The sequence below is a fragment of the Bos indicus x Bos taurus genome, chromosome 20 (assembly GCF_003369695.1).
Source record: "Bos indicus x Bos taurus breed Angus x Brahman F1 hybrid chromosome 20, Bos_hybrid_MaternalHap_v2.0, whole genome shotgun sequence".
Lineage (NCBI taxonomy): Eukaryota > Metazoa > Chordata > Mammalia > Artiodactyla > Bovidae > Bos > Bos indicus x Bos taurus.
In genome coordinates, this window is record NC_040095.1 from 31,779,716 (window position 1) to 31,792,454 (window position 12,739).

Sequence of the window (12,739 nt, forward strand, 5' to 3'; positions counted from 1 at the left end):
TGGAGAACAAATGAGTGGTTACCAGTAGGGAGAAGGAAGGGGGTCGGGGGGGAAAAAGGGTTATTATGTGATTATATGGTATCATGTGTGTGAAAATTTTGAAAATTGTAAAGCATTACAGAATTTAAAGAATCTTTCACTCAGTTAAAAGAAAAGCAGAAAAAAAGCGGCCTTGTGGAGAAGTTGACAAATTCTGAAAAAAAAAATTTTTTTAGTTTGCCCCTACAATTTCAGTTATTAATTCATCCAGTTACCATATCCTAAATAAAACAGAGTAAGAACAGTAGCTTGAACTGCAGTAAAATCTGAACATTATCGCCAAAGGCAGAAAAAGGACTGAAATTCTTACTTGTCTCTAGGACTGGATATAGTATCTGCAGACTCTGAGATGCTCTGACAAGGAAAGCTGGTGTGGCTGAAAGACAAAGAGGGGAAAAAACCCATTAGTCACCCCTGTGAAAAATGGTCTGATGTGACCTTGTTACATTCTCATTTTCAAAATGTCAACATGTGACCTGGCCCAACCTCACAAAAATTCTCTTTTTTCTTTCTTTTCAAAACTAAAATTGCACCTATCCTCTAAAAGGAACTCCTAAATATTCAGAGCAAATGGAAACCTTTTGTTTAGTTGCCTCTGGTCTCATGCCTGGACACAGTTAGGAAGGATGAAAAATTGCCTTCCTACATCATTTGGGTCCAAACTTAAGTCTTGCTTGTGAAAACAAGAAGGAACATAAATTCTTTTTAAAAGCAGTATTAAAAACAGTTCAGTCAAACACGTTTATTCTTAGAAACAAACATGTGAGCAACCCTGGGAGTAGGGAAGGAATGAGGGGAAGTGAAAAACTGGACAAGAGGGAGAGACAGAACTTTAGGACATGAGATGGGCAATGAGTCATCTATTATAAAGGAGTTCTAATGGTACTGATACTAGTATTCAAAGTGAAGTCGCTCAGTCGTGTCCAACTCTTTGCGACCCCATGGACTGTAACCTACCAGGCTCCTCTGTCCATGGCATTTTCCAGGCAATAGTACTGGAGTGGATTGCCATTTCCTTCTCCAAGGGATCTTCCTGACCCAGGGATCAAACCTGGGTCTCCTGCATTCTAGACAGACGCTTTACCGTCTGAGCCACCAGGGAAGTCCCGATACTAGTATTAGGTTACATTAAAAACAGGAAAAATGGAACATGATCAATGTAGCTATCATTGAACTGTTGAACTGGGTTCAACTGCAAACACCTCAACTGCAAACATACTGTAACTGCTGTCTGGTTTTGGTGGAGAAGGGAGTGTCTGTAAGATTCTTCTCATCCCATTAGGTGATCCCTGGGCTGCTGGAGAGGCAGTGTGACCCAGGGCCACAGCAAACACACAGCACCGCCTCAAAGCAGCAGAACTGCTAATGCTTCTGGTGCTCAATAGAAACCCACAGTAGCAGTGCTGAGAAATGGTTCTCTGATATGAAAAAAGGAAGAGGAAGAAAATGAAGATGCAGGGACAGTGAACTGGCCCACATCCATCTGGGTGGGTGTGGGCCTGAATCTCAGAATGGGTGAATCCTGTCCATCTGTCCTGGGTGGGTGTGGGCCTGAATTTCAGAATGGGTGAATCCTGTCCATCTGTCCTGATCCACTTTTCAATGTGTTTTTTCACTAACTCCTCCCACCTGGCCAACCAGTAGGAAGCAGCTGTCGGGTCTGGAGATCAGAATATAGAACCTAACGGAGGAAATTAAGATCCTCTCATCAAATGCTGCAGAATTCTAACCCTTAAAAGTTTTTGCAGCCTGGGCATATCAGGGAGAGTATTTTTCCAAATGAAGTTAGGTTTGGGGGCCTTTGGCGAATAATATTGTAAATTCTGTATGACTTTCAGCTCCAAAAGGGTTTCTTTTCATTCTCTCTCTAAATTTTAATATTAACTTTATCTGCAGAAGTTAATTTACTCCCAAATGCAATAAAGAATTATGACAGAAAGCAAATAGAATACACGTTTCCCTAGAGTAGATAATGTACTACACATGGATTTTAACGTGACCAGAAAGGAAAATTGCATTTTATGAAAATCCCCTCAAGTCTACTCACTGCCTTGAGACCCTTAGTCTTTGTTATTATCATTATCTAGACCCCAACCCCCACCTTTAATTCCTTGCTACAAATCAGACAACACTTTATTACCCCTTGCCCTAAATTGGGCACTAGAACATTATTTTTGGTCAAGGTTGGGCAAGTTTATATAACTTTCAACTGTGAATGACCTCTTTCACTGACAACTATGTATGCCTTGAGAATGTTAAAAAAAGGGCTCCCAAAAAGAGGAAAATTAAGTCAATCAGGGACGACAGACACACAACCATCTGTGTTATTTTGGTCAAAATTATCCACTGAGTTTTTCTCCATTTTCAGCTTGACACCGGGTAAAAAGACACCAGTTTCCAGGCTCAGACCGGCAGGAAAGTTGATGAATTTCCAGAACGATGACTGATACAGACAGTGGGGGGTCAGTTATGAGGCCCTAGGGGAGCCCACAGAGCCAAACCTCAGGCCCGGAAATGCTTGGGCAGCGCTGGCCACCCTCGACTCTTTTGCGTTCCTTGCAGACAGCGGTCTGGTGCCTTCCTCTTTATGGTGTCTTTGGTAACATTTTCATGAATCAGAAAGTCTTACTCAGCTAACAGCCTCCACAGAACATGGTGAATCAAGGCATAAAAGGAACAAATGGCATCCTTGGGGAATAACTACCGATTTATGCCAGCACCGAGAGGGCGCTGATTACAAAGTTGAGAACCATGAGCAGAACTGTGACACCTTAGCAAATGGAGGTATCACCCTCGGTGGTCAATTTCAGTGTCCCAGCTGTCCTCGCTGTCTAGAAGTGCTGAGTAATAGAGGAAAACAAGTGAGGGGTGGCAATAATGAGAGAAGCACTGCTCTAGTATATCCCATGGGGGCTTCTAAATCCTGGCATTATAAAATGAATTAGCTACAGCCCTTGGCCTTGGTGAGCCCACAGTTTTTGGGCAGGGATATATAAAGGAAGGAGTGGTCTGCATTGGAGGAACAATGCAGTGTCCTTTAACAAGTCAGGACACTTCCTGGGGAAGGTGACCCCTCGGATGGTGCTGAATTTGGGATAACTAAGCAAATGAGAAGGAAAGGATAAGGCAGTTGGTGCTAAGGGAAGCACTGAATAAAGAGAGGGCTAAGACGTGGCTGGGGCATGTGAGTCACAATCTGTCGGGAGTGGGTAGAGCATGGCTGACCGGGGATGTGTTGAGTGGGGAGAGGTCATGTTAGGATGGTCTTTCCAAAGAACTTAACTGTGATCCTGCAAACACTGGAGAACTATTCCTTTGCGGGGCCTTGAGGTACAGCTTCTCATGGTGAACCTGCTTAAGAACAAACTGCAGTCTATACTTTCCTACTTATGTCCAATCCTGTGCTCAACTTCCCAACCATGGCACACAACTGGATCTCAGTTTCTCTGTCTGTAAAATGGGGCCAGTTGCAGTATCTACACAAGTGAGGTTTAAGTCAATGTATTCAATACAATAAAATACATTAAATATGCAATATAGTGTTTAGAGTTAGATATTATTTTTATTATTGTCACTGTTATTATTGCTACCACTACCCTGAAAGTAGAGGAGAGCATGGCAACCCACTCCAGTATTCTTACCTGGGAAATCCCATGGACAGAGGAGCCCAGCAAGCTACAGTCCACAGGGTTGCACAGAGTTGGACACGACTTAAGTGACTTAACATGCACGCACGCACGCACCCTGAAAGTAAGGGCTCATCTTTTACAACAAAGAATTCAGCACGAATCTTTGTTGTAAAAGAATGTGACAATCACAAGTGGACTTTGTGAGCTTAAGGCTTTGCACATATGAAGACATGATTCAGTCCTAAGTGCGCCAGGATCTGCTCTATTTATTTAGGTCCTCCTGTGCAGGCTGGACACAGGCAGTAGGACCCTGGAGAAGTGAGATCAGTGGCATTGAGAATGGGAATCTACCTGGGACTCAATGCAGTCATTTCCAGTTCTTGTAAGTTGGTGACTTCCTACTTACAGTAGGAAAGTCGGTATGGGAGAATTAACGTTCTGCTGAGGATTGTACTTTACCTGTTGTGCAGCAGTGGCATTTGGAATCAGCCATGAATAGTGCAAACACAAGTAAGTAAACCAAGATACAGCATATGGCAACCATTTTACACCACGGCAGGAGAACACAGAGTGCCTCATATGGCATCTGCCATAAAATAAGCATCGGTTGACGTCAGCTATTATCATTATTACCTTATGGTTACTATAAAGATAATGCTGATGTAACTGTCATGAAATCTCCATTTCAAGACTTTCTTTGATTGCAATAATCATTTTGTGGTATACACATATATCAAACCATTGTGTTGGACACAAACTTGCACAATATTTTATGATAATTTTATCTCAATAAAGCTGGAAAAAAAAAAAAAGACTTCCACTGAAGTCTCCCTTGGGCAGTAAGTTGTCCTTCCACCCAGCAGCCCTAGAAACAACTCTTACACCCTTTGCAGTAACTGCTTCTTTTCCTGTGCCCTATGACACACAGTAAGTTTCTTGAGATAGGTATTGCTTTTATCTTTGTAACCTCTGTTAGGAGTGAAGGGCATGGAACCTAGTAGAAAAATACAGCTTGCTAAACAAAGGCGGTAGATGAATTAAAAATGCTTGAAACTTTGGCTTTTGGACTAAAAGGGGATCAAAGAAAAACAGTTTATTCTCAGCACACTACATCTCTCCTTATAAATCTCAAGTTCGCTTGACCATTTTTTCCTGCCTTTTGGAAGTCTAGTTATCCTTGAGCATATTTCAGAAATTTCCCCTGCTCAGATTTCAACCTCTAGAGCTCTTTCCAGACCCACTTCTGCCTTTCTGTCCTTTTTTTCTCTATCACACTATGATCACCATCACCGGAGAATATTCAGTTTAAAGTCCTTATCTCCTCCAGATGTGTGGTCTCCTTGCAGTAAGGCTCGAGTTCCAGCTCCCTGTCTGGTCACACTGATATCATGTCCCAGGCCATCCTGCTGACTCTGAAGAGGCCAGCTGACGGCAAAGTCAAAAAAATGTGTGTGAGGTGTTTACTGCTCATGTTTACTATGCCCTTAAAATGTAGCCAGCACCATACTTCAAGACATTTTTTGAATTTTTTCCATTTTTACCTTCAAACCTCTGAAGTGGATATGATTTGTTACATTGTATGCACGAGGGAGGGCTTCCCTGGTGGCTCAAGATGGTCAAGAATCTGCCTGCAATGCAGGAGACCCAGGTTTGATCTCTGGGTTGGGAAGATCCCCGGGAGAAGGGCATGGCAACCCACTCCAGTATTCTTGCCAGCGGGATTTCATGAACAGAGGAGCCTGGCGGGCTTACAGTCCAGGGTCGCAAAGAGCTGGACACAACTGAGTGACTGAACAACAACAGTGCATGAGGGATCTGAGGTTCCAAGAAGTAACTTGTCTAAGGCCGTCCAGCAATTACATGGCAGAAGCCAAATTTGGAGCTGCAGCCAGGTTCTGACTCCATCCCAGTCTACTGTTTCCCAAACCTGTCTGACCACCAAGATTTGCTGTGGCGTTCGTATTCACTCACTGAAGTATAGTTGATTTAACTGTGGCATTTGTTAAAATGTGGATTCCAAGGCTCTGTACCAGATTTATAGAATCTGGGTCTCTAGGGCCCAGGTCAATCTGTAGGCTTGCAAGGCCCTGAGAATATATATGTTTACTTTGCATGTCCTACCCCCAGCCAGGTGACTCCTATGACATGATACATTTGGAGAAATTGTCCACTGGCAGTACTTTCTTGCTCTGGTCAGCCATTGTGTCCTCTGTGGGGCTCCCCTTCCAGGCTCCCCCGCTAAGTGTTCACAGCTGGGGTTTATGGCTCACTAGAGCGCAACCTGATTTATTTGAATGCTCCAAGTGTTCTGGAAAGTTAAACTGATGGAACCAAGGTGCTGAGGCTGTGGGTGCAAATATCCTTTAGGGGTCAGCGCATGAGGAAGCAGGTAAGGCACACAACAGCCTGGCAGCCAGGCCTCTTCCTTTTGCTGTGTCATCCAGTGACGTGTACACAGCAGCTCCTGGGGCTGCAGCTGTTGTCCCGGTCATGGCTAACCCTTGGCACCCCAAGTCCTGGACCCGAGCGCTATGACAATTCTAAGCTGGAATTTCATTTCTTCTGGGGCTCACTGACTAACTTGAATTTCCATCCGTAGTTTCTCCTGAATGAAGGCATATTATCTCCTACAGACTATGACTCTTGGCAGCTCTAAAGAAGCCTGCGTAATCTGAACAGAAAATCTCTGAACCTTTCAAACAGACAGCGTCACCTCCCCAGATCTCCACGAGGGAATGTGGTTCTTCTACACTTGGACAGTAAATCTCAGAGCACATTACATAAGATAATTTAAACAAACAAGAAAAGGAGTTGTGAGATGATGCTGGTGGTTCCAAACACCTTTTAATGCTAAAACACAAAAAACAAAACCCCAAACGAAAAAAAAAACCTGTGTTGCAGACAATCTATAGCAATTTTGGAGGAGAAACTAGTGTCATGAAAAGAAGCACATGCTGAAATAAATCTGTAGCAGTCATTTTTTTGCTGTAAATGCTTTTAGAGAGTAGTTGGGCCTCGAGGATAGAAGAATGAACGTGCAGTGAAAGATCCTAGTGGAGGAAGTTTCCTAACAGCTTGAAGCTTCACATGTTCCTTTCCTGTTTGGCAGTGTTCTCCATGCTAAGTTAAAAAAATCCTGACACAAGTTTACGCACGTACCGAGGACATCTGCCTGTAATTAAAGACAGAAACTAGGGCCCGACTTTTCAAACATAGCTCTTAGGGTGATAAGGCCAGTTAGGGGTGCAGTGACTTAAGGAGAACACGTTGGGGAGGGTGCCCTCTTTTATTTTTTTTAAAGGAGGTTAATACTCATGCTGATCTCAGCTGGCTTGCATCTTCCTTTGGCCATGCTTCCCAGCAATTCCTCCAGCTTTCCCTTTTAACTGTTGAGAGAACAGTGAAACACCCTGCCCTGCTAGCTGCCCTTAAGGCTTCTTCTCATTATGAGAACAGCAAGTGTGTCAACACCAGGAGATGGGTGGAAAGCCAGCCCTCTGTGCCCGGTGACAGCCCTGCTAAGGGGAAGCACACAGAATCCAGGCTGGCACCAGACCATTATCAGTCCTAGGTGGCCAGGCAGGGGCACAGGACTGGGACTGGAAGGACAGCCAGAGTATTAAAAGGTTAGATTGATGTGCACGGAAGAGGGCAGAAGGGTCTCTTCCCTTATAATGGTGTTTTAGATGTTTTTAATACCTGTGAATACACTCACTAGAGCAACAGAATCGGACGATTTAATAAAGTCTAAAGCTCAGATGGTGACTCACAGATGATGCCCCAGAGCTGGGACCTCTTCTCAACTCTGTATTCAGTGATATCATGTCACTGACTTGGAATCAGCCGTGGTGGTAATATTTATACCACAAAAATCAGTGAATACTTCAAATCAAGGTTTTTTGCCACAGTCTGTGGGAATTCCATTCACCTTTCAAGATGAGTGTGTCTTCTCCTCCATGATGCATTTTGTATTTTCTCCCAGATGGGATCCACCTCTCCATTCTTTGTGCTCTCACACAATAGCTGGACTGTGGCATTTCTTATTCTTTGTCAGATATCTCAGGTATCTGACTTGGCCAATGAATGATGTACTGGATGTTTGATGGAAAGGACCCTGTCTCCTCCTTCTGATCCACCAAAGCATTAGCACAGCCCCTTCAATACAGTGAGTGCTCAACATTTATTTATGAAATTACTGAATATCTCACTGGGAAGTCTTTCAAGAAATGTTACGAGACACCATGACTTTACCTATATTATTATTCTGAATTTAGCAGGCATTTTGTGGTCTCTGGAGTCTCAATTTGGAAGATTCTAAAGCATACCATTAGATCTTATGACAAATGTCCACCCAGGACCTTGAGTGCTTAAACTTGAGGCAAAGTCCGTGTATTTCAGCTTATCTTCATGGTATCAAACCACTTAACAGAGTTCAGTGAGGTTCGAAGAATAAATGAACACAGGATCATGTAGTTTCCTCACCTGCCTTCCTGTTACCTGGATAGATGCACTTGCTTGGTTTTGGCTACAGCAGTCAGCCAGTCTTTTGATACCATTTACTGGGCTAAGGCTGGTTTTGCTGACTCTTAAGTCCTGGGCATCAGTTGTTTTGGCAGATTCATGGATCTCCTTTTTGAGACTGGTCAGCATTTCAGATGGAGAAGGCAATGGCATCCACTCCAGTACTCTTGCCTGGCAAATCCCATGGATGGAGGAGCCTGGTAGGCTGCAGTCCATGGGGTCGCTAGGAGTCGAACACGATTGAGCAACTTCCCTTTCACTTTTCACTTTCATGCATTGGAGAAGAAAATGGCAACCCACTCCAGTGTTCTTGCCTGGAGAATCCCAGGGACGGGGGAGCCTGGTGGGCTGCCATCTATGGGGTCGCACAGAGTCGGACACGACTGAAGCGACTTAGCAACGGCAGCAGCAGCATTTCAGAAGTGTGAAATGGTAAAGGTGTCCTAGGCAAGCATATACTTTGCCAGAGGTTTTAAGGCATATTTTTCCTTTGCTGAGCAAGTGAAATGAAAGTCACTCAGTCATGTCTGACTCTTTGCAACCCCATGGACTGTAGCCCACCAGGCTCTGTCCATGAGGATTCTCCAGGTAAGAATACTGGAGTGGGTTGCCATGCCCTTCTCCAGGGGATCTTCCCAACCCAGGGATCAAACCCAGATTTCCCATGTTGCAGATGGATTCTTTTTACCATCTAAGCCACCAGGGAAGGACCAAAGGCACCTTTTATAAATAGGTTGATCTGAACTCCTGCCACTCTGCCTCTCGTTCCCAAGCTCTACTCATCAATTTCCATGGAATTTCTTGAACAAAAAAGCCTATTCCTTTCAGAAGCAGGTATCTGAGAGGTATTGAGAGGTCAGAATTGCAGTGTGTGGGCACTTATACGATATACCAGGTGCTGTCCTGGACGCCAGAGATATGATGGTGAGGACTGCAGAGGGAGGTCTGCTCTTACAGTCCACCATGTGGGAGGAAGGCAGGAAACAGATGAGCCAACAGATGATGCAGATGCAGGGGAGGGCAGTGAGACGTGGGAGAGGGGCGATTAAGAGACCTGAGCACAGCATGAAAGAGTACAGGCCCTAAGATGGGGCTGGGGGACAGAAAGGAGGTCAGTATGGGTGGAGCAAGTGGAGACAAGGAACACAGGAAGAGGAGTAAAGAAGGATTTGAGGTAATGGAGCGCCAGGGGCCAGACAGTGCACCATCTTGTAGGCCAGGGTGAGGACGTGTGGACCGCTCACCACGTCACCATGTCAGTTTCATGAAAAGGACACCAGTGAGTTGGAGCTGCTACTGCTGTCACATCTGTCCCATTATGCTGTGTCCTTCCCACCTGAATCCTTCACTGTAATAGCTGGGAATTGGGAAGTGTTGTCAAAGGGTCCTGAGGCTTTTTGGTGTATAGCTTCAATTCACTAAGTACCTTTATCCCACTGTACTTCATCTGAGTTATAGACATAAGCCAGAGGGCCATTTGTTTGTTCAAGACATACTTACTGAGCACCTATAATGTTAAGGCACTATGCTAGACATTGGGATATGGTGGTGAAGAGACTCGCACAGCACTCACGGTTCATTTCTCTCTATTCCCCTCAATAGACCCTTGGCTCCAGACCAATGCATGTGTTTGCCATCTAGCACATTCCTGATTTTAGGTCTTTGCTCACCTTATATCATTCTCTTTGCTTTCTCTAGAATGGAGAGAAAAATCAGAGGTAATTACCACTTATGGAGTGGGGATAATAATTCAGAAAATGAAATTGATATATATAAAGTATTTCACAGAATGTCTGGCACAATAAAAAAAAAGGAATGAAATAATGCTATTTGCAGCTATGTGGATGTACCTAGAGGTTGTCAAACTAGGTGAAGTCAGAAAGAGTAAGACAAACACCGTATGACATCACTTATATGTGGAATCTAAAATATGACACAAATGAACATACTTATTTAGAGAAAAGACTTGTGGCTGCCAAGAGGGTGCAGGCGTGGGGGAGGGAAGGGTTGGGAGTTTGGGATTAGCTGATGCAAACTAGTGTGTATAGGATACTATAGCACAGGAAACTACATTCAATATCCTGTGATAAATCATAATGGAAAAGAATATGAAGAACAATATATATGTGTATAACTAAGTCACTTTGCTGTACAGCAGGAATGAACACAATAGGAAGTCAACTATCAGTTCAGTCGCTCAGTCGTGTCTGACTCTTGTGACCCCATGAATCGCAGCACGCCAGGCCTCCCTGTCCATCACCAACTCCTGGAGTTCACTCAAACTCATGTCCATCGAGTCGGTGATGCCACCCAGCCAACTCATCCTCTGTCGTCCCCTTTTCCTCCTGCCCCCAATCCCTCCCAGCATCAGAGTCTTTTCCAATGAGTCAACTCTTCGCATGAGGTAATTAAAAATTTTTTTAAAGTAAAAAGACTGTCTGGTACATAATGTTTATGATTACAGTTGCCTCTCAGTTAATGGCATGTATTATACATGCCACTCATCTGATAAAAATGCTGATTATTGTATTAATATATTTGCCCTCTCAATTGGATTACAAATCCACTGAAAGTAGGAACCACATTTTATCCTTTCCAACCTTACACATATGAGGCCCTCCATTAACATCTGTATTATGATGGCTAGATGGTCTTTTATCCTAACACGCTCTCCTTTTGATTAGTATCTACAAGATTACAGGTTTTTTTGGTTAACAAAGAGTCTTAGTGGAAGATCATGTACACTTCATAGATATATTTGTCACAAAATATATAGAGTTCTAGAGTTCCAAAAGAAAACAAAACTTGGATACAGCTTCTCTAAGATACTTGACACAAAATTTTTAGATTCATTTTTCTGAAGGCCAGTTATGGAAAGAAATGCTTGAAACTCTGTAACTAACAGGCCACCAATTCCAAAAATTATTTTGCAGTGGAAATAGAAGTTCTCCCAAAATGTGAATGGAGACGGATAAGGTGACAATCCACCACAGACACGTACCTTGGCAGCAAGGTACCTGACGCTTACTTTTTTGAGCTTTGTTCTGCTGGGCCTGTAGTTTTTGGCTCCAGTGAGAAGCAACCCTTATGGGCTGAACTTTAATTCTCAATCTAACTTTAGAGTTTCCAAAATGGACGATTAGAATCAAAACAGTCCATCAAATCACATAACATCACTCTAAAGCAAAAAACTGTACTGGGTGTGAAAAACAAGGTTATGGTATTTTTCTGGAAGGAATATGTTTCAACTGAAAAGAAACTCCATTTCTTTGCAGCTACAGGGCAGGCAAAGTCTTGTAGTGTAAAATATAAGTTTCGATCCCTTGCTGGAATTATGTTTAATGTGATGATGGTATGACATAAAGAAAAGAAAATCAAAGGCCGTATTGATCAGCCATATGTGGCCGCTGCTCTGCCGTGCATGCCCAGCACAGCGTGCCTTTGTGTCCGCCTGCAGGGGCGCCCTGCCCATAGGCTCCCTGGCAAGACAGGGACACTGTATGGCTTTAAGCGTTCCCTGATCGAATGTGGGAAAAACAGCCACGAGCCAAGTTCTGAACAGAGTTTTTATTGTGCTGAGGCCAGGAGATGATGGGGAGGGAGAGGGGCAGGACTCCCATACAACTTCTGCCTTGCTCTACTTTCTGGTAGACGTAAGTTGAAAAGGCTGAGAAAGATACCTTTGGGTAGACGGGACAAAGAAGGATTTGGGACTCTATAGAGTTCAAGTTCAGGAAATTTGCAGCAAGTGCAAAAAATATATATATATATATATATAAATAATATGAATTACATATATAATGTATATGATTTATACAATTCATATCATTTAATTTGTACTTAAATTTTGTTTATATTTATATTTCATGAACTTCCAAGCAGCAGCCAGTGCAACTGAAGAGCACACAAAATAATATATATGACCATACAGAGCCTACTTGAGTCTTGTCTGCTATTAGCCCCTGCTCTAAGTTGGAAAATCTGAATGGCCCAGTTTTTTTTTTTTTTAATGAAGGAGCACATAGCAAAAAAGGATCCAGAGAAGGATCAAGAGAAATGGTTGGGCCACAAACATTAATTTCAAATGAAAGTCACAAGAGGAAAATTCTCTTTCGAAAGAAGGACACAAAAAAAACAATTTAAAAACTTTATCTGGAAAGTATACTCATTTTCGAGTCCTTAGGAGCTGCACACCCAAGAAGCTTCTTTCCTGTTCCTGGATCTTTTAAATGCTGCCTGAATGAATGGCTCCACTTCTTCGTTTCTTCTCTTTTGAATCCTTTCCAGCTGTGCTTCTGACCCTTACCCTTACTTGCTCTTATCAGGTTCAATGGTCTCTTCTCCTACCTTTTATATTTCAACTGTTCAGTTGCAGTTGCCCCAGTAGACCACTGACTTTTAAAGGTATGCTCTTTGTCTAGCATCTATTATGCCAAGTTTGCCTCAGTTCAGCTCAGGTGCTCAGTCATGTCTGACTCTGCGTCCCCATGGACTGTAGCACGCCAGGGTTCGCGGTCCTACTCCAGCTCCTGCAGCTTGCTTAAACTCAT

The 12,739-nt window shown here is 43.3% G+C and overlaps 1 protein-coding gene across 5 annotated transcripts in view; it reads right to left on the reverse strand.

The window, feature by feature from the left end:
* The window catches only part of GHR (growth hormone receptor), a 310,378-nt gene that overhangs the window by 96,707 nt on the left and 200,932 nt on the right, over positions 1-12,739 (reverse strand). For 4 of the 5 annotated variants that reach the window (XM_027520486.1, XM_027520485.1, XM_027520484.1 and 1 more), the window contains one exon: positions 350-415. The exons of the other annotated variant lie outside the window; for it this stretch is intronic. In XM_027520486.1, coding sequence (XP_027376287.1) covers positions 350-415 — 66 coding nt within the window. The remainder of the gene's footprint in view (positions 1-349; positions 416-12,739) is intronic. 5 annotated transcript variants of the gene reach the window in all.